At 35.0% G+C, this 23595-nt stretch overlaps 1 protein-coding gene across 8 annotated transcripts in view; it reads right to left on the bottom strand.

Moving 5' to 3' along the window:
• MEF2A (myocyte enhancer factor 2A) overlaps positions 1-23595 on the bottom strand; it is a 165323-nt gene that overhangs the window by 79427 nt on the left and 62301 nt on the right. For 6 of the 8 annotated variants that reach the window (XM_053888759.1, XM_019460119.2, XM_019460118.2 and 3 more), the window contains one exon: positions 13710-13900. The exons of 1 other annotated variant lie outside the window; for it this stretch is intronic. In XM_053888759.1, coding sequence (XP_053744734.1) covers positions 13710-13763 — 54 coding nt within the window. In that variant the 5' untranslated portion in view covers positions 13764-13900. Of the gene's footprint in view, positions 1-13709; positions 13901-14660; positions 14751-23595 lie in introns of all 8 variants that reach the window. One more of the 8 variants, XM_019460117.2, reaches the window with a different exon arrangement.

The following is a 23595-nucleotide window of genomic DNA, read 5'->3' as shown; positions in this document are numbered from 1 at the left end:
AGAGTGTAAACAAAATAGGAACAAAGAGCAAAGTCAACTAGTAGAACACATATGTGGTAGTTATTAATCCAACTACATCAACAATCACTTTAAAAGTCAATGGTCTAAATACACCAGCTAAAAAACAGATTGTCAATGTATCAAAAACAGTAATTACATGCTGTCTACAAAAAAACCCACTTTCAATAAAAGACATATATAGATTAAAAATAAAGGAAGATATACTTTGCTAGTACCAATCAAAACTAACAGCTACACTAATTTCCATCAGAGCAGATCTCAGAACAAGGGAAATTATCAAAAATAAATAAAGGCTAACCAATGATAAAGGAGTCAATTCTCCAGAAAACAAAACAATCCTTAAAGCATACAATCCTAACAACAAAGCATCAGGATATATGAGGCAAAATGATAAAACTTCAAGGAAATATAAATTTAGTATCATAGGAGGAAACTTCAACACATCACTATCAGAAATGTTGGATATCAGTTCCAACAGACAGAAAATCAGTAAGGACATAACTGAACTCAACAGCATCATCAATCAATTGAATATAATGGACATCAACTTCATCCAATAACAATATAATTACTCTCAAACTCACATGGAATATTCACTAAGATAGACCGCATTGTGGGCCATAAAACACCTTAACAAAGTTACAAGAATAGAAATCACACGTTATATATTCTCAGATGACAATGAAATAACAAATCAGTAACCAAAAGCTGGCTGGAAAATCCCCAAATACTTACAGATTAAGCAGCGTAATTTTAAATAACACATAGGTCAAAGAAGAAATCTCAAGAGAAATTAAAAGCTATTTTGAAGTAAATGAAAATGAAAATACAACTTAAGTTTTGGGATGCAGTGAAAGCAGTGCTTAGAGGGAAATTCTTAGTATTAGATCCATAAACTATGAAAGAAGAAAGATCTAAAATCAATAATGTAAGCTACCACCTTAAGAAATTAGAAAAGCGAGTAAATTAAATCCAAAGAAAGCAAAAGAAATAATAAAAATTGGAGAAATCAATTAACTTGAAAATAAATCAAGAGGGGAAAAAAATCAACAAAATCTAACCATGATTCTTTGGCAGAGGGGTGGGGGAGAAATTGATAGAATTGATAAGCCTCTAGTCAGGCTAAGCTGGATTCACTGGTGAATTCTACTAAACATTTAAGGAATCATACCAATACTTTACAATCTCTTCCAGAAGACAGAAGCAGAGGGAACACTTCCTAACCTATTCTATGAGGCCAAGACTACTCTAATACCAAAACAGACAGACATTACAAGAAAATAAAACTACAGGCCAACAGCTCTTATGAACCACAGATGTAAAAACACTCCACAAAATATTAACAAATAGAATGTAACTATATATCACATCCATGTGGGATTTAGCCCAGGTATACATGGCTGGTTCAACATTTAAAAACAACCCAATTTAGGGGTGCCTGGATGGCTCAGTTGGTTAAGCAGCCAACTTTAGCTCACGTCATGATCTTGCTCTTCTGGAGTTCAAGCCCCTGTCGGGTTCTGTGCTGACAGCTCAGAGCCTGAGCCTGCTTCATATTCTGTGCCTTCCTCTTTCTCTGCCCCTCCCCCACTTGTGCTCTGTCTCTGTCTCTCAAAACTGAATAAACGTTAAAAAAAGATTTTTTTTTAAATAACCCAATTTAAAAATGAGCAAAAGACATGATACCTAAATGAAAAGGATCATACAGATGGTATAAAAGCATATGAAAAGATGCTCAATATCACATGGCATTAAGGAACTGCAAATTTAACAATGAGATACTACAACATGCCTTACTAAAATGCTGATAATCAAGAACACCAACAATGGGGCGCCTGGGTGGCTCAGTCGGTTGGACGTCCGACTTCGGCTCAGGTCATGATCTCGCGGTCTGTGAGTTCAAGCCCCGCATCGGGCTCTGTGCTGACAGCTCAGAGCCTGGAGCCTGTTTCGGATTCTGTGTCTCCCTCTCTCTCTGACCTTCCCCCGTTCATGCTCTGTCTCTCTCTGTCTCAAAAATGAATAAATGTTAAAAAAAAAAAAATTAAAAAAAAAACAAAAACAAAAACACCAACAACACTAAACTCTGGCAAAGATGTGGAAAAATAGGAACACTCAGTCACTGATGGTGGGAAAACAAAATGGTACAGCCACTTTGGAGAACAGACTGCCAGTTTCTTACACAACTAAACATACTCTTACCATACAACCCAAAAATCTCACTCTGGTATTTACCCAAATAAGTTGAAAAACTTCTGCCCATATGAAAACCTACCAATGGATGTTTATAGCAACTTTTAATTCGTTATTGTAAAAAGGTGGAAGCAACCAAAATGTCCTTCATTAGATGAATGGATTAACAAACTGTGGTACATCTAGACAATGGAATATTATTCAGTCCTTAGAATCAAGCCAAGAAATGACACACAGGAACCTTAAATGTATCATTACTAATGGAAGAAGACAATTTGAAAAGACTACATACCACATGATTTCAACTATATGAAATTCTGGAAAAGGCAAAACTATGGTCAATAAAGAGATGAGTAGTTTTCAGGGGTTAGCAGGAGGAAGGGATGAACATGTTGAGTTCTGTAGAAGATTTTTAGAACGGTGAAACTATTCTGTATGATATTATAATGGTGGATGCATGCCATTATACATTCATCAAAACCCCACAGACCATACAAGAGTGTACAACACCAAGAGTGAATCTTGAAGTTAAACCCATGGATCTTGGGCAATGATGGTGTGTCAGTGAAGGTTTAACGATTTAACAAATGTACCATACACTGGTGTGGGATGCTGAGGGCGGGGAGGGGACGAGGCTGTATACTTGCGGGAACACAAAGTATATGCAAACTCTCTACTTTCTGTTCAATTTTTCTGTAAATCTAAAATTGCTCTAAAAAAAGTTTATTTTAAAAATGGGTAAAAAAAAATAAAAGTCCATAAGGGTACCTTTAAATAGTCTTTAGAATTGTGAAACAATTTTCTCTCTTCATCAATACCTATGATATGCTTTTTGTCCTATGAACTTTGTCTAATCATTGATCTAGACTTAGAATCAATCATTACAACAGCTAGTGAAGAAGCCGAGGATCTCTAACACAATGGAAAGTAATTGTTTCCACCACAAACTTTTTTCACAGGCATAAAATTAATTGACTACACTATTACATTACAGCTATAAGGTATACATGTAAAAGAGAAGCAACAATGAAAATGCATTTCACTGTACAATTCAAAGATGTTCCTTATTTTTCAATAAATTTCATTTCCTATGTAGCATGAAAAAATTTAAATGTAGTATAAAAGTTTTCATTAAATTCAGGCAAGGTGTCTGTTTTCTTCCTTTTGGGAACATCAAATGAATTTTCTATCTACACATCTTAGTATTTAACTACTTTACTCTCCTAATTTTATAGAGATCTAATCTCCTTAAAATTCTTAAAACCTTGTATTTCCTTTGTGTTTTTCAGTATACAAAAGCACAAAGCACCACATACGACATAACCACAGAAATATCCTGTTTGCTAGTGAGCTGACTGAAATCAGGGTTGAGAAAAAGTTTCTTTTAATTTGAATTTTTTTTAACGTTTATTCATTTTTGAGAGAGCATGAGTGAGGGAGGGGCAGAGAGAAAGGGAGACACAGACTATGAGGCAGGCCCCAGGCTCTGAGATGTCAGCACAGAACCCAACACAGGGCCCAAACCCATGAACCATGAGATCATGACCTGAGCCAAGTCTAACCTGAGTTCAACAGACTGAGCCACCCAGGCGCCCTGAAAGTTTTTTTTTATTAAAACTTTCATTTGACTAGAAAATTTAATTAGCCAAAACAATCCAGCCTGTGTGGTACTTATTTATATGAAAGTTGTACCACATATCCAAAATAATTTTTATGAACTATTTTTGAATACTGGCCTACATTTGATATTTTCAAATTCTCAGCATGAAACACAAATTACAAGTTGGATAAAAAAAATCTCAACATCTATTGAAATATTTGTTTTTACAAATAGATTTTGGGAGCTAACAAAAAGCAAATGGAATTCAGTGGGAGAAAACAGGAAAAAGAAGGAAAGGATACTGATTACTTTTTAAGGTAAAACCATTCTGCCTAGGAGATTAGATTATACCAAAATAACAAGATACAAAGCAAGAAAATATATTTTGCCCCTACTTTAGAGTTTGCAGTTACAAGTTTTTGGTTGTCATGCAGGGATTTTCCTTCTCAATTCAGCTTTACAACACATCTAAAAGTGAGTATCAGTCTCCTAATAAGTATACTGTTAATTAGTAATGTGGCAATACAGCTACATTTCAGCTCATAAATTTCACATGAAGCAGGTAACATAACCTAAAATTCAGCTACTTAGAGAATACAGACTACCTAATTACAATTTAATATTCAATTTATTATTCCAAGACAAGTACTATTTTTAAGCTGAAGATCGAAATTTCATTAAAAAGACAAATTTGTTATTTTAAGTTCAAGAGAAATATTTATTTTCAATTCGAAATGAAAGAATGAAACCATGTTTACTCCTCTTTTAAGTCACTAAAAACATAAATGAATGAATGAATGATCGACCAACCAACTATGGGTTTTCTTTAAGGAAAAAGTAAGGCCTCCAAAGCATAAATTTTTATCTGCCAAACTGGAGAAATTTAAATACAAATGAAATTCTTCACAAAAGTAACAATGTCACAGCCCTGTGAAGGTCTAGCCAAAGATCCTTTGATTAGTGCTGTAAGATTCAAAAGTGAGGTAAGATCTTGAAAGAAGTGGGGGAAGAAAACCAATAAAGACCCTGTTTTAAGTACAGAATATTAGGGGATGTAAAACCAAAAAAAAAAAAAAAAAAAAAAAAGAGAGAGAGAAGTCTCCTTTGCTAGTTTGTACCTAATATCATTGCATAGCATAATGACCTAAAAAGTAAGCCAGTATCACTCAGAAAAGAATCAGGGGGAAAAAAAATCATGACAGATAAAAACCACAGTAAGGAAATTTAAAAAATTGAACCAGAAATAAAACATTAAAATGAATAAAGATGTTGGATATGGTCAACAGATAATAAACACTAAAAAAGCACAGAACAATTGGAAAAGAAAAAATATTTGTTTAAAAATAAAACCATGTTAGAGAAATTACTGCCTGTGCTCTCTTCTAGGATTTTTATGGTTTCACATCTCACATTTAGGTCCTTAATCCATTTTGAGTTTTTTTGTGTGTGTATGGTCTAAGAAAGTGGTCCAGTTTCATTCTTTTGCATGTGCCTTTCTCTGACATTGGTCATAGCAACATCCTTCTAAATATGTCTCCTGAGGCAAGAGAAATAAAAGCAAAAATAAACTATTGGGACATATTGGGAGAAATAAATATTGGGACTATTGGGAGAAATAAAAACTTTCTGCATAGCAAAGGAAGCAACTGACAAAACAAAAAGACAACCTACCAAATGGGAGGAGATATTTGCAAATGACATATCCGATAAAGGGTTAATATCCAAAATATACAAAGAACTTTTGCAACTCAACACCCAAAAAACAAATATTCCAATTAAAAAATAGGCGAAAGACATGAACAAACATTTCTCCAAAGAACACATTCAGATGGCCAACAGACACGTGAAAAGATGTTCAACATCACTCATCATCAGGGAAATGCAAATCAAAATCACCATAAGATAATCACCTCACAGATATCAAAATGGCTAAAATAAAAAATGCAAGAAACAATAAGCATTGGCAAGAACATGGGGGGAAATAAAGAACCCTCATGCACTCTTGGTGGGAATACAAACTGGTGCAGTCACTGTGGAAGACAGTATGGAGGGTCCTCAGAAAACTAAAAACAGAACTACCCTAAAATCCAGTAATCACACTATTGGTGTATTTACCCAAAGAATACAAAAACACTAATTCAAAGGGGAAGGGATATATGCACTCCTATGTTTACTGCAGCAATATTTACAAACTATGGAAGCAGCCCAAGTGATTGATGAATGGATAAAGAAGGTTTGGTATATGTATACAATGGAATATTATTCTGCCATGAAAAAAGAATGAAATCTGGCCATTTGCAACAACGTGGATGGATCTAGAAAGTATATTTCTAAACGAAATAAGCCAGTCAGGGAAAGACAAATACCATATGATTTCATTCACATGTAGAATTTAACAAAGAAAAAATTTAACAACAACAACAAAAAACAAAAAACAAAAAAAAAAAAAAAAAACAAAGGAAAAAAAGAGAACAAACCAAAAAGCAGGCTCTTAACTATAGAGAACAGATGGTCACCAGCGGGGAGGTGGGGGGCTGGGGGGGCACGGAATGAGTGAAACAGGTGAAAGGGATTAAGATAAGAGTACCCTTTGGAACACCTGGGTGGCTCAGTCGGTTAAGCATCCAACTTTGGCTCAGGTCATGATCTCACGGTTTGTAGGTCGAGCCCCACATCAGGCTCTGTGCCGACAGCTCAGAGCCTGGAGCCTGCTTCAGATCTTGTGTCTCCTTCTCTCTCTACCCCTCCTATGCTCACACTCTGTCTCTCTCTCCTCAAAAATAAACATTAAAAAAAAAAAAAAAAGATAAGAGTACACTTTTCTTGATGAGTACTGAGTAATATACGGAACTGGTGAATCACTACACTGTAGTGATTCACTACTGGATGGATTAGTCTATTAAGCATCTGACTCTTGGTTCTGGCTGAGGTCATGATCCCAGGGTCATAGGATTAAGCCCCACATGAGGCTCCTCACTGAACGTGGTACCTGCTTAAGATATATACTCTCCCTCCCTCTCCACACCACCCTCTCCCCCTGCCTCTTCTAGCTCCTGAGCTCTCTCCAAAAAAACAAAACAGGAAAAAGTATAGCCATACCAAATGAAAGAAAACAAAACAACCAAAATATTGAAAAGGCACATAATTTCCATGCACACACAAACGATGAATAATCAAAACTCATGGCATATTTTGGTTAAGTTACTAAATGTCAAGTCACTTGTTAGGAGAAGAGAAATACATACTCAGTCTGATACTGGCAAAGCTCAAAGCTGAATACCTTGAAATCATCTCTGCAATGTTCTAGGGAAAAGCAATGAGGTCCTAGAATTCATTATACCTACCCAAGTCATATTTCAAGTATAAAGCAACAAACACTCTCAACATAAAAGTACTCAGGAAGTATAGCACCCATAAGCTCTTCTTGGAAGAAAAAACAAAATAGAACTACTTTCTGAAAAAGTCCAGTCACCTAAGTAAAATATAAATTGAAAGACACTGGATTTTTTTCAGTTTTGTTCAATGCTGCATACTCAGCTTCTAAAATGCCACATGGCACTGAGTGGTGCTAAAAAATTCTCTAAATGAATCCATAAACCAGGAAACAGATTAAAACAACAAAAGAATGCAAAAGCCACAGTAAAGGACCAGTGATAATCAATGAATCCTTTCTATTTAGAACTACAATTAAATAACTGTGGAAATTAGGATTACAGAACAGAATACAACTACTAATTTCAACAATATAAAAAATTGCCAATTCAGATTTCTGAGAACACGTTGATACAGGATCTACCTCCCTCGGAATTAACCCAGTGGAACTAAAAGTATTATGAATCGTAAGGAATAGTGGAGAAAAGTGTCAGAAACCCCATATTATGCTGGAATATGTACTTGGTGGCTGGGGGGGGGGGGGTGCGGTGCAGGAATGTCATGTGTGGAGGCCAGTACCCTGAATAAGAAACCCCCGGTAGGGTTATAAGAAGACAAATTTTAAAAAGAACAGCTGTGGTTCAGCCTTGTGCCTCTCCTCTTCGTTCCTGGGACACTCAATGCCTGCCACTTCATAACAGGGATTGGCAGCAGTGCTGGTGCAAACAAATGTCCTCTAGAGTAACATCAGAGCATCACAGAAGCACTGTTTAAGAGGAGAGTCAAAAAAACACGGGCAGGAATGGACTAACCTTTGGCACTGATTTCCCAACCATTCTTAATCAAAACCTGCAGGGTTCGTAGATTTCCATCTAGAGAAAGTAGATCTTCCAATGTTCTGTTCCTTGGGGGACTCAGTGTAAAGCTGTAATCTGAGGAGTTCTTGAAGGATACAAGGAGTGATATGATGGTGACATTTATGATGCCTGAGGCCCTCTGACAAATTAAAGTCAGTTAAGATGGTATAAAATAGTCTACATATACAAACAATGCCAAAGAATAAAATCCAAGTACACTGGCAAGTCAAGAAATATGATCAGACTAGATTTAAAAGAATCCAGCCATATGCTACTTATAAAATATATAGATAAAGCATAAGGAAACAGTAAGGCTGAAAGCAAATGCAGAGAACTAGACCATATCAAGAAAATATTAGCTAAAAGAAAGGTGTAGCTATATTAACGTAAAACAACGTAGATTTAAGATGAGCATGCCTCACTGAGAATAGAGAATATATTGAAACGTTGACCATAGAGAATATATTGAGAATATACTGAAAAATTGGCCAAGAAGGTAGAACAATTCTAAATATGTATGAGCCTAATGAAATGTCTCAAAATATATAAAACAGTACATATTAAACTAATAAAATACAGAAAGAAATGGACAAATCCGCTTTTAGGTAAGATGGAGCAACTGGTAGAAGATCAAAACTCACTGAGATCCACCAGATAAACAAAATAAAACACGAAAGAGATCTGTTTAAAGACCCTGGAAAGCTGCTGAAGGAAGAAGGATTTACGATGCCAAGATTCTAGAGGGGTGAGAACCTGCCTGATGTAAAACAGTGTTCTGCGGCAGCTTTTCCCCTACCGGCCTTTACACATGCTGGGTACAGGGCAACTAAGCTTCCAGCCTTTGTTTGCACAGTGGATACAGAGCTCTGATACAGAGCTTTTGTCCTAGGTTTTGAAAACACAAAACTGAAGACTCCAGGGGTCAATAAACTAGTGAGAAGGGAGGAGTAGAAGCTGAGGTGGTCACTCTGAGGCTGCATGGGGTAGGAGGTTAAAAAGAAAAGCAGAAAGCCTCAAAAAAGTAGACTGGAGTTTTCTGTAATCTTCCAATGCTGAGAAAACAAGAAATTTAAGAAATGCTCCAAGGACTGGGCCCCAAGAACACACTGGTATCAATGTTGAAAGCTTTGAAAGACTACTCCCAAAAGTAGCCTCCTTTAAGAGCAACCAAAAGCTTCATCAAAACTGCAGCCTAGCTTCCACTCAGGTCAATCTCTAGTTGGTCTAAGATACTCAGTACCTAATTTCAATTGTAAGAGGGAAGGTTAAATCATTTCTGCAGGAAAGTACCATAATAATGAATATCTATATCTTTCATATACAGTATCTAATAGCTCATAAAAAACCATTAAGACATGTCAGAAAAAATGACCATATATTTGAAAACAAAGAGAAAAGGGGATCACATATGACGCTACAGGTAATCCAGATATAAGAATTCGCAGACAAAAAAACTCTATGATTAGTATTTTCCAAAAAATAGTGGAAACTGGATAAAATACATGAAAAGATGGGCCATTTCACCAGAGACCTGAAATCTGTAAAAAGAAAAACAAAAAGAAATTCTATAATTGAAAACATAATACTAGAAATTGTTACTAGGTGTTTTAATAGCTAATTTTTAAAGAAACTAAGTAAAAGATTACTAGAGCACAGAAAACAGGTTACTACAAAACAGGCCATTCACTACAAGACACTTGGGGAAGGACAGAGAAAAAGTAAGAATTCTAGGAGAAAAAAAGCATAAGAAATAGATGAGACATAGTCAAAAGGACTAAGTTACATGTAACTGGAATCCCAGAGGAGGAAAGAATCCAGCACAAAAAATATTTGAAGACAGCACAATAAAAAATTTACTACCCACGAAAAAGTAAAAATCTTAAAAGTAACCAGAGGGGGGAAAATGCATTATCTTGAAAAAAGTCGGGGGGGAGGGGGGGTTGGTTACTGAAAGCTGGTCTCTCCAAAGAAATTGATTTAAGTGATAGAAGTTAAAAGACAGTTGCTTTAAAATATCAAGAGACTATTAACTGTCCACCTAGAAATCTATAACCAATGAAAACAGCTTTTCAGAACGAAGATGATATAACTCCATAAAAAGCAAAATTGGGCAAAGGATTTAAATAGATATTTCTCCAAAGAAACAGCCCCACATGTGTATGATTACTTGATTCATGACAAAGGCAAGCAGTGAAGAAAAGATGGTTTTTGCAATAAACTGTACTGGGTCAGCTGAATATCCATCAGGAAAACAAATCTCGACCCCCAAACCTCAAATCACACACAAAAATAAATTCCAAATGGGTAACAGATCCAAAACATGAAAGGTAAAAAACAGAAAAAAGCATAGGAAGAAAATCACCATGCCCTTGTGATAAGTAAGTATTTCTTCAACATAACACAAACAGCATTAACCATAAAGGAAAAAAAGGAAGGCAAACTGGACAACATTAAAAGAAAAATGAAAAAGTGAAAAGGCAAGCCATGGTATGAGAGAAGTTACTTGTAATGTACATAATGAACAAAATGCTCACATCATATTATACACAGAATGTATACTAATTAATAAGAAAAATATAGTCAGGTAGCCCACTAGGGGGAAAAAATGAAGTAAACAGTAAACATCTTTTCATAAAACATATGAAAAAGTGATCAACTTCATCAAAAATCACAGAAACTTAAAATTAAAATGTTACTTTTGCTCACCTACCATAATAGCTAAAAGGAAAGGGATAAAAACTAGTATTGGTGAAGATTTAGAGCAGCTGAAACTTTCACACACCGTTAGTGTAAATTATAAATCAGCACAATCACTTTAGAAAACTCTTGCTATTAGAGCTGATCACAGGTATACTCTGACTTAACCTGTACACCTCGGAATATACCCAAATGTTCATGTGTACCAAAGACACACATAAGACTAATCAAAAGAGCACTCTTTATAATAGTCTCAAAATAGAAAACAACCCCAAAGTCCATTTACAATAGAAAAAATAAGAATATAGGTTGTGGTCTATCCACACAATGGAATATTATTTGTTAATGAAAATGTACCAAATATATCTACATGACATGCAACAGTAACATTAATTTCACAAACATGATGTTGCACAAAGGGTGCTGCTCACATAAACTCAACAGGCATAATAAATCTATGTGTCAGAAGTTAGGTTAGTGGGGCAGAGAGGTAATGACTTGGGAAGACATGACAGAGTTTCTGTGGTGGTGGTGCACTGGGATATGCTGGCTACATGGCCATGTACTTTTTGCAATAATTCACTCAGCCACACTTAGGACTTGTGTTCTTTTCTTTATACTTTAATACAAAGTTTACTTGTTAAATAGAAGTGTATTACACCAAGAAGGACAAACACAAGGTTTCACCAGAAACTCCCAAATGGAAGTGAAGTGAATGAAAGCTTCCAAGTGGAAGTGAAGTGAAGCAGGTCTTTAAGTGCAATGATAGTGTCACCACCGAGATTTTTCATTCACTGTTCTAAAGACTTGAAGTGTGATTTTATCTTACTAGCTCAAAAAATCCAATCATTAAAACCTGTATATGCTATACCTCCTTCTGTACTGCTCCCTGAACTACCCCAACCAGAGGCTGGTGCTTCCTTCCATAAACTCTCCCATCACCTAAGCTTACCTTCTGTTTGCCATATAGTTAAATCTTCTGTGTTGCCTATATATTTTTAATGAGTTCCCAGTGCTTAACACAGTCTCTCCCAGAATCAGTAGGTATTCAAATGTGGATGAATAACTGACATAAATTCTGCACAGAAACGTTTTTCCCATTTTAATGCAGGAATAATGAAACTTTTAACTCAGAATACACAAATTCAAAATGACAAATTATGTCTATGCCTAATCAAATCTGAAAAATCAATTGCCCAACTACCTATTCTGTTTCTTTTCTGCATTCTTGGCCAAAATCATCTAAGAAAACATTCAGACACCCTTGCCCCATTTGGCAGCTTGGCAAGAAGATGACCTAGCAGGTAAATTCAACATATTAATAGGCAAACTGTAGTTGCTGAGTTATAGTGGCAGCCTCCATCTTTTAAACAAGATCATTTCCTTAATTAACAAATTCTTTACACCGTTACTTACATAATCCTCGCTCCCCTTTTCCTATTCATCATATTCCTCTAAATGGGGTCTTTTCCACTGGTAGATCCAGTGTACCTATGCTGAATTTAAACACGACTCTCTAAGGGATAAAGAGAGTCTAAGGAATGTTATGTGCTTTGCCAGTTTCTGCTTTTATGTTATTCCCTAATAAACATATTTTACATATTAAACATTGTGTGTGTTTCACACACAATATAAGGTGTAGAGATGTGCCTCATCTACAGGTCACAATCTTCAAGTTTATGAAGGGACATTTACTTGCAACCTTGCTTAGAAACATCCCTTTGGAATGATGGAATGGTTATTTTATCAGTCTTCCCTATTTTATCAACCTTCATAAAGAATCATACTGCGTGAGCCTTACCCTTTACCTGAAGAATCTTCATTAGATGAAACAACTGTTCTCTTTAATTTGGTCTATAGGCAACTCTAATCACTTCCACTAACTTCTCTACTAGCAGCTCAGCTGAGTTTTGTCTACAATTATAACTGTATTTCCAAGTGAATTACTACTCAGACTTTGCAGAACATATCTTTAATATGGTTCTGTTTTTTGGTAAGCTTCCAGAAACCAGCTTTTCTAGACATTTCCCCGGACAGGCAACCTTTCCAGAGACAGCATCTCTCCCTCCTGCATATGCTCTGAATACTAGTTCATTTACAATATTCTATGAAACCATTTTCCTTCTTTTTTCTAAACCAAGGGCTTGGCAACTTTTTCTTAAAGGCCAGAGAGTAAAGATTGTAGGCCTATGGGCCACAATCTCCAGGGCCCCTACTCAATTGCAGTCTCCAGGGCCCCTACTCAATTATGTCGTTGTAATGTGAAAGCAGCCATAGACAATAGGTAAACAAATGCACATGGCAGTGTTCTAATGATTTATTTATCAAAACAGCCAACCAGACCATGGTCCATAGTTTGCAAATCCCTGCTCTAAACTCTTACAACTTCTGGTCTTCACTTCATATATCAGTATTATTATAATTATCCTGAATACTTGTAAGAGTTTATTGACATTGGTGCTGAAAATTAGGTTTGGTATGTTTTATCAATTGAAACTGAGATAAATACATAAAAGCTTTAGAAATGTTTGTGATGAGTTAGAAAAAGAATTTTATTTCTTGGTTAACCAGAAAATTTAACTGACCAAAACACATGCACTGATAACTACAGTTAACTTAGGTATTACCTAATTATGAAAATAGAGGTAATGTATAATAATGACCAATACATAAACAAACATATTATGATAAATCTACATAATTGACAGTAACAGTGGGACTACAGTGATCTTGCTTTTCTTCTTTTTCCCCTGTTTTCTATAATTAACATCTATGATTTCTATAATAAGGAAAAAAAGTTTAAGACACATGACAAGCTAAAATGTTTATTAAAATTTTTTATTTAGTTTGGAAATAAAAATATTTAGACTTGAAATTAAGTTTAAGAAAAATTCAAACCAATCTACCTTATGATCCTTTTTAAAAAATATTCACATCAATTAAATAAATAAGTTAAAATTTTCATTTACCTGTCGGTTCCTTTCATCCATTATGCGTGTGATTTGTATTTTCTTCCGCCCCATTTTCAGTCACCTTTCCTTCCTTATATTCCAAATATTTAATTCAAAATTAATTTTCTTCAATACCCTAATGCATCGTACACAGCTTCTATTATTTCAGCTTCTAGTCCAAGGGCTACAGCTGAAATTTTCTATAAGATCTAAAAGAAAACACAAATTAGAAAATTTAAGTTCTATAAGTTTGCAAATCATGAAAATGTTATACAAATTTCAAACCTGCTTCTATGCTGCACATGGCAGCATTATTAGTTGAAATTCCTGGTTATATAAAATTGGTAATTAAGTTGAAGCTTTGTTAACTTTACCCCTAAAATATCTCTTGAATCTTTTAGTGCCTCTAGCTCTGGCTGAAAAGAGTACAATTATAACCTTCAAGTTTTTCTCAATGCATATAATAATAGCAACAACAAGAGCCAATGCTTACTGGGATTTTTCTATGTGCCAGGCACTTTTCTAAGTACCTGCCATGTCTTAACTCATTCAATCCAAACTGAAATCTTCTTAGTTACAATTATCATCTCCATTGTATAAATAAGGATATTGAGGCACAGAGATGCTCAGTAATGTTTCTAAAGTCACACACACAGTAAAGGGCAGAGCTTGGAATATGAACTCAGGGACTCTGGCTCCATAACCTCTCTTTAACATTATAGAAAATCCCTGAAAGTTTCTGATGGCCTCCATGTCAAAGGATGATCTGGGTAGCCCCAATCTACCTTGACACACTATTCTTGCAAACTGTCCTAGCCACCACCAAAATTACTATCTGTCAACCCACAAAGGCACTATACGATTTCATAATAATATCCACTTAAATGAAATACTGTTCCTTTAGCCATTTAATAAAATCCTCCTAATCAGTCAAGATTCATTTCCCCCTGATAAACGATAGCACCTTACTTTGTGGGTATGTGTATGACAAATTCCAAGTCCATTTTCCTCTGAGACTATGAATCCTTCAAGAACAGGATTTTTTTATTCCATTTATCTCTGTAATTGAACGACTGGCAATGATATAATCTGTCATGTTCTGAATAATAGTTTTGTCAAAAACCTAATGTTTCCAAAACTTACATAATAAAATATTTACAAGGGCATGGAAGACAAATGCTAAAACATTCACAATAATAAATGCTCAGTGGAATTCTATTAAAGTATTTTTAATACTGTGCATGTATATCCATAAAACTTCAATAGTACTGCCCAGAAAATCCATGTTTGATTAAACCTGGCTTTTGCTCAAAAGCATGAGTTTTTCAATTCTTATCAGTACCATTATTACCACAAGCATGGCATTTCTTACATATCTTCCCTCATACTCATTTCTCCATTCACATAAACATTGATTGAACATCTATTAACAAGTGATAACCTATTAATTGATCATGTACTTGCAAAAAAAATGTACTTCCTGACACTGTACTAGGCACATAGGGTAAAATGGTCCAAAAAAAGGTGGGGGGGGGGGGGGCATGATTTCTGATCTCACAGATTTCACAGTTTAGTAGGGGAAAACAGACATTAACCAAACTATATATAAATGAATCTGTACAAATCAAAATGTGGAAGTTCATTTATCTGACCTAAATTCACAAGTTAGGGAAGGCTTCCTTGAGAATGTGCCTCATACCCAAACCTGAGTATGAGAGTGTACACACTAGTCAGAGAGAATAGCATGTGCAAAAGCCCCGTGACAAGAGGAAGCAGGAAACAGAGAAACTGAAGGATGGCAAGCCACTGGTGGGAACCAGTCAAACAAGCAGCTGTGCTGTAGAATGTTTTTGTTTTCTCATGAGACCGTAATATAAACCAATAAAAGTCAGCTTATTCAAATCATGTTCCCTAACAGATCAAGCTGCATCCAATTACCATTACAAAAACTTGCAGTGTAGTAGGCAACAAAATACTCCTACATTTCAACACTAATGCCGATAAGGTATATGCAGCACTGCATTATCTGAGCATTTAGCTTTTGACAATGGTTGAGTAGGTTACTTCAAACCAACTTATTCTAAGAATGAGAAAAAAAGAAGAAAATTAATCTGTTTAAAATCACTGGAGAACTTTTAAGGCAGAATTGAAGGGTTGAGATCTGGAAGAAATAGGTTAAGACCAGACTTCAGACTATATATCCCTCTAGTCATCTGCAGATTCTCAGAACATTGACTGAGAGGCTGAGAAGCTAAACAGAGGTTTCAAGAGATCTATGGGTGGGATACAAAAACAGATTTAGGGCTTACCAAGTAATAGCCCCAGTAAACACACCAGGATTCTGGAGGGATCCAAAGGACTATGCCCTCAGTATAAAGGTAAACTAGAAATAGACCAGGCCATACAAGGGCAGTATAACTTCAGATCATCTCATTCACTGATTAGATTAAGGTGATCTGGGCTATGTAGTGTGATTAGCTTAGCCTCATGCCAGTTAAATCTTCTGAAAAGATGTTAGCAAAAGTAAATCTTACCAGGAAAAAAGATAGTATCATCTAGAAATTCAAATGATTTTATGATTTCTGTATGTCTAAAAGTAAAAAAATAACCAGTTAAGACCTGACTGAAAACTAAGATTTTAAAATGGCAATACAATTAGACCCATAGTAGATCCAGATAATGGTGTTATGAGAAAAGAACTTTAAAATAAGTAAATGTGTTCAACGAATTAAAAAAAAAGAATATTACCATACAATTCTAAAAGCATAGAAAACATAGAACTGAAAAGCACAATACTGAAGACAGAAAATAAAAAAATTGATGAGTTTAACAATAGGTAGAATACAGCTGAAGAAAAAATCAATAATCCAGAAGATAGGAAAGAAGAAAACACCTACACTGAAGCCCAAAAGGGCATGAAAATGGGAAATACAGAAGTGTGAAAAAACAGTAAAACATGGATCCAAAATACATGTAATTAGTGTCCCAGAAGGGAAAGAAATACTTAAAGACATATAGTTAAAAACTTACCAATGACATCCAAGATCTACAACACTCAAGCGAAACAAATACAAAGAAAACCACAACTGAGGCATATCAGAGAAAAAACGGTGGGTGGAGGGAAAGAGAGACACACACAAAGAAAGATCAGCCACAGACAGAGAGACCTTAAAAGTAGCCAAAAAAATAAAATAAAATAAAGATTAACTTTAAAAGCAATAGTAAGATTTACAGTTGACTTTTTCATGTAAGTAATGGAAGCCCAATACAGTGGAATGATATTCTCAAAGTGCCAGGAATGGGAGAAATGTCAAAGTAGAATTCCAGATCTGGCAAAAAATACTCTTCAGGGAAAAAAAAAAGGCAAAATACAGACATTATCAGTCAAACAGAAACAACAAATTTAACATCAGAAAACACTGAAGGGACTTCTTCAAGTACAAGGAAAAAAAGATCCCAGATACAGCTTGGATATTGCACCAAAAATTAAGTAAGTAAGTAAATACATACATACATACATCATACATACATACATACATACATACATACAATGAACAGGGTGAATATGTACCTCTAAATGAATAATAACTAAATAAAATAATACTTTGTAGAATTTTAAATATTACAATACACAAGAACAATAGCACATAATTGGGAAGGATAGTAAGCAAAGTTAAAAGTGTTCCAGAATCCTTTCATTTACTGGGAAACAGAAAACATACTTATTTACTTTTCAGACTTCATTAAATCAAAGATGCATGTGGTAATCTCTGGGGTAACCACTGCAAGAATAGTAAAAGTTCACTCAAGCTAACAAGCTAATAGAGGGGGGAAATGAATTAATAATCCAAATTGTATATAAAAAAACAAAACCCAATTATATGATGATTATAGATGATTACCTCTTAAATAAATGAGGATATAGAAAGACTGAAAGTCAAAGCATGGAGAACAATATACTGTGTAGAACACAAATCAAAACAAAGTTTTGTGGCTATACTTTATCACAGTAGATTTTAATGCATAAAATAAATACATGGATAGAGATACAGTAGGACTTCATTACAATAAACGTTCAATTCACCAGAAAGCAATTTTAAACTTGAATGTACCTAATAACACTTAAAGTCAGGAATCTGTTCCTGAAAATCAGATATTCTACACAAAACCCTAACCAGGAGCTTATTTTCCAATATCTTAAATAGGAAAACTTATGTTACATATATATTCATAATCCCCAAGCATTTCTCTTTTAAAACTTACTGAAATAGAGAAAATGTCCATTTACTATAGTAATTATCATAGTTAGGGTGTAAAATACATGACTTCATATGCGATAGATAGCTTTCTCACTGGCTTTGTTTCCTTTGCCACAATTTAACACTGTCTCAACATTTTTGTGCTTTCTACAGATTTAAGCAAAATTAAGGGCCAAATATGAATAGCAATTAGAAACTTATTAAAGACAAACACATATGGCAGATAACAGTTCAAAGGCTTCTAATATTGTAACCTCTTTCTTACTGCCAGCAGCAACAGAGATGCACATTCCCTCTGTTGACAGCACATGCTTAAAAAATGGCTACATATGATTCTAATGTTCTACAAACTGCATTTGAAATTTCATTTTTGACTTTTCCCATATGTAAGTTTGTTAAAACACTGAATTATGCAGCTGTGAAAACATACTTTTTCTAAATAAACTTCAGCCAATATCAAGGAAACTAAGTAAAGTCCACAATTCTAGCAAGTTGATTTTAACACAGCTTTCTCAGTAACTGATGGAACAAGCACACCAAAACAAGGAACAGACCAGATGAAACAGAAACAGAAAAATATTCGAACTTTTACAATTAACGACCTGACATATAGAACACTATCCCTAAAAAGAGCAGAAAATATATTCCTTTTAAGTGCAAAACAAATTTACCAAAAGTGAACCAAATCTGGATCATAAACTGTTAACAAGTTTCAAAGGACAGACATGTTTTTTTGACCTCCAATGAACTAAGCTATGAATTGATAAAAATATAATTTGAAAACACTTACATTGTGAAATGAAGCAGTGAACTTCCAAATAACCCCATGGGTCAAAGAAGAAATGAGTCAAACTTAGAAAATACTTTGAATGGAATGCTATTAAAACCACATCTTATCAGGGGCACCTGGGTGGCTCAGTTTGTTAAGCAGCCGACTTTGGCTCAGGTCATGATCTCAAAGTTCATGGGTTTGAGCCCTGCTCCGGGCTCTGTGCTGACAGCTCAGAGCCAGGAGCCTACTTCGGATTCTGTGTCTCCTCTCTCTCTGCGCCTCTCCCACTCATGCTCTTTCTCTCAAAAATAAATAAACATTAAAAACAAAAAATTATTCTCTTAAAAAAATTACATCATATCAAAATTTAGGGGATGCATCTACAACCATGCATAAGAGGGAAATTTGTACCTTTAGAATACATATATGGAAGAAAAGCCAAAAACCAGTGTTTTAATCAACAATCCAAAAGAGTTATGAAAAATGTACCAGGGGCGCCTGGGTGACTCAGTCAGTTAAGCGTCCAACTTCAGCTCAGGTCATGATCTCACGGATCTTGTGGGTTTGAGCCCCGCATCAGGCTCTGTGCTGACAGCTTAGAGCCTGGAGCCTGCTTTGGATTCTTGGTCTCCCTCTCTCTCTGCCTCTCTCCCACTCATGCTGTCTTTCTCTCAAAAATAAATAAACATTAAAAACAAAAAACTATTCTCTTAAAAAAATGACATATCAAAATTTAGGGGATGCAGCTACAACCATACACAAGAGGGAAATTTGTAGCTTTAGAATACATATATGGAGGAAAAGCCAAAAACTAGTGTTTTAATCAACCATCCAAAAGAGTTACGAAAAGAACAAATTAAACTCCAAAACAGTACAAATGAAGAAATAAAAGAGCATAAAGTAATGAAACAGAAAACATACAACAGAGATCAAAAAAACCAAAAGTTAGTTCTTTGGAGGGATCAATAAAACTGGTAAGTCCCTGGAAAAAGTAATAAAGGGAAAAAAAAGAAACTGAATACATATCTGGGCCCAAAAGTCTTAGATTAAAAAGTACGAACTTGTTTTTCCTAACATGTCCTATACTTATCACATGAAGATTAATGCAAATAACCAACAAAATCTGAGAGTAAATTATGCCAAACTAAACCGGCATATACAACTCTGTAACTACTACCTCTCAAACTCCCGGCTCAAACACTCCTAATAACCTAATTATAACAATCTTTTGATCCCATTAGGTCCTACAATTTATTACGCCTCCCACCTTTTCAGTGTCCCTCGCCCAGTTTATGTCCCTCCTCATCCAGTTAAATTTTCATATACCCTTATTCCCACTCCCTTGGCTCCTGCTCTCCCTCCTCCCTCCACTCATTTCCTGGAAAAACTCACTCTTGACTACATGCTCCCATGTAAGCTGAATATGGCTGAGAATAAACCACCATGCTAACCAGGATAATTAATCTGACTTTAAGTTTAGCAATTTTCCATTTCCCAATTTTCTGGTTATTTTATGCCATATTCTCTCTCCTCACAACTCCCAACACTCATCACCCATCCTCACTTTCAGCTGATGACTTTGCTACCTATTCTACTGATGGAAAAAATAGTAACCAGAAGAGAAGCTCCTCAAATTCCTGCCATCATAACTATCAACCTATCGGCATCTATCCCATTATACATTGCCTTCCTTCCTATTTAGGTCATGGCTGCAGCAATTCCTCTTTTCTTTCCTTCAAAGTTAAAATTCTCATCTATACTGAAGCACTCTCACTGGCAAAAAAAAATTAAGTAAAACAAAAGATGCTATTACTTCAGTTACCTAAAACAAAACACAGAAAACAAAAAGTGTCTTGATTCCCGAAATTTAAAATACACTAACAGACAAATTCATCTTTGCAGATTCTGAGAAGGTTCGATTTCATAAAGATGTCAATTCTCCCCAAATTAATCTAGAGATTCAATGTAATCCTACTCAAAATGCCAGCAGGTTTTCTTTTATTATATGCAGAAACTAACATGATTATTCTAAAATTCACTTGCAAATACAAAAGTACAAAGAATAGTCAAAACTACCTTGAAGAATAAAGCTAAAAGACTTACACAGGGGCACCTAGGTGGCTCAACTGGTTAAGCATCCAACTCTTGATTTAGGTTCAGGTCATGATCTCACAGTTCATGAGGTCAAGCCCCACACATCAGGCTCTGAGCTAACAGCAAAGAGCCTGCTTGGGATTCTCGCTCTTCCACTCTCTCTCAAAATAAACAAACATTAAAAAAAAAACCAACAGAAAGGTGAATAGTCATCTGTAACTGGTAAGGAGACTGAATTAGTATTAAAAAAAAAACAACAAAAAAAAAACAAAAAACCTCTTGCCAAAGAAAAGTACTCGACTTAATGGTTTCACTGGGAGTTCTACCAAACATTTTAAAGAACTACCACCAACCTTTCTCAAACACTTCCCAAAAACTGAAGGGAACAGAACACATCCTAACTTATTCTGAGGTAAGCATTGCCCTGTATCAAAGCCACACAATGACACTAAAAGAAAACAATAGATTAATAGTCCTTTTGAACACTGATGCAAAAATACTGAAGAAAATACTAGCAAACCAAACTCAGTAGCATGTTAAAAGGATTATACACCATGACAAAGTGGGATTTATTCCTAGAATGCAAGGATGATTCAACATACTAAAATCAATGTGATAAACCACATTAAGAAAATGAAGAAAAAACCACATGACCATCTAAATTGATATAAAAGAAGCATTTGCCAAAATACATTACTCCTCTGTGGTAAAAACAATCAACTAGGAATTGAAGGAAACTATCTCAACATAATAAAAATCATATAGGAAAATACCACAGCTTACAGAATGTTCAAATGGTGAAAGATTGAAAGCTTTTCCTCTAAGATCAAGAATGAGAAGGATGACTGATTTCACAACTCAGATTCAACAATGTAATGGAAGTTCTAGCCAAAGCAATTAAACAAGAAAAAGAAATAAGTATCTTTGTTTGCAAATGATAGGATCTTATATGTAGAATCCCCTTAAAATTCCACAACACTGTTGAACTAATATACAAATCCATCAAAGGATACAAATAAACACAGAAAAATAAGTTGCATTTCTATATTAACAATGAACAGTCTGAAAAAAGAAAATAATTCCATATATAATGGCAACAAATTTTTTTTTTAACTCAGGTATTAACTTAGTCAACATGAAAGAGACTTGTATACTCAAAATGAAAAAACACTGATAAAAGAAATTACAGAAATAAATAAAAAAGACACCCTATGTTCACAGATTGGACGACTTAATGTTGTTAACATATCAATATTACCCAAAGTAAGCTACAAATTCAATGCAAAACCCCAATGATGTTTTTTACCAAAGTATGAAAAGGCACCCTAAAATTCATATGGAATTTCAAGGGTCTCCTAATATCCAAACTAATCTTGAAAAAGAAGAACAAGTTGGAGGACTCACACTCTCTAATGTCAAAATTTTCTGTAAAACTAATCAATACAGTATGGCACTGGCATAAAGACATATAGATCAACAGAACAGAATAAAGAGCCCAGACAAATCCATGAATACATGATCAAATGTCAAAAAGTGTCAAAGGTCACAACAGAGTAAAACAGCAACCCACAAAATGGAAGGAAAAAATTATATATCACATTATCTGAGATTAATATCCAGAATATATAAAGAACTGCTAAAACTCAACAACAAAAACAGGCAAAGGACTTAAACAGACATTTCTCCAAAGAAGATACACAAATACCTAATAAGCACATGAAATGACGTTCATCATTAATCATTAGGCAAATGCAAATCAAAACCACAATGGCATAGCACTTCACCCTATTTGTATAACTATTATCAAAACAAAAACCAATATGAATGTGGATAAACTTTGTGCACTGTTTCTGACAATGTAAAATGGTACAACTGCTGTGGAAAAGTATGGTGGTTACTCAAAAAATTAAATAGAGAAATCATCATTTGACTCAACAATTCCACTTTTAAGTCTACACACAAAAGAATTGCAAGCAGGAACTTGAACAAAACATTTGTACATCTATGTTCCTAGGAGCACTACTCTCACTTAAAAGGTAGAAACAACTCCAATATCATTGCAGATGAACAGAGAAACAAATGTGATGTCTACATACAATGGAGTATTTTTCAGCTTTAAAAAAGGAAATCCTATCACTTGCTACATGAATAAACTTTGAAAATATTATGGTAAGAGAAATATGCTGGCCACAAAAGACAAATACAAGATAATCCCATTTATGAGGTACACCAAGTACTCAAAATTCAGAGAAAGAGAAATGGTAGTTACCAGGGATGAAAGGGAGGGACAAATGGAGAATTATGCTTAATGGGTATAGAGTTTCAATATGGAATGATTAAAAAGTTCTGAAGACAGATGGTGGTGATCACTGCACCGCAATGTGAGCATACTTAATACCACTGTACTGTACACTTATTTTTCTTTTTAATTTTTTATTTGAGAGAGAGAGCGTGAACAGGGGGAGAGGGGCAGAGGCAGAAGGAGAGAGAGAACTCTTAAGCAGGCTCCACACTCGGTACAGAGCCCAAAGCAGGGCTCAATCCCATGACCCTGGAATCATGACCTGAGCCAAAATCAAGAGTTAAACACTCAACAACTAAGCCACCCAGGGACCCCTACCTTCCCCCCACACACCCACCCCCTCTTCCCACTGTACTGCACATTTAAAAATAGCTGAAATACTATGTTATGTACATTTTGCCTCAATTTCAACAAACACTAAAAAAAAAAAAAAATGTACATACAATTAAAACAACTCCAGAATTATGATTTTATTAA

This window comes from Panthera pardus, unplaced genomic scaffold, assembly GCF_024362965.1.
Source record: "Panthera pardus isolate Hobbes unplaced genomic scaffold, ASM2436296v1 HiC_scaffold_24, whole genome shotgun sequence".
Classification (NCBI taxonomy): domain Eukaryota; kingdom Metazoa; phylum Chordata; class Mammalia; order Carnivora; family Felidae; genus Panthera; species Panthera pardus.
The sequence above is the reverse complement of the archived record's forward strand: the minus strand, read 5'-3'. Positions and strand labels throughout refer to the sequence as shown.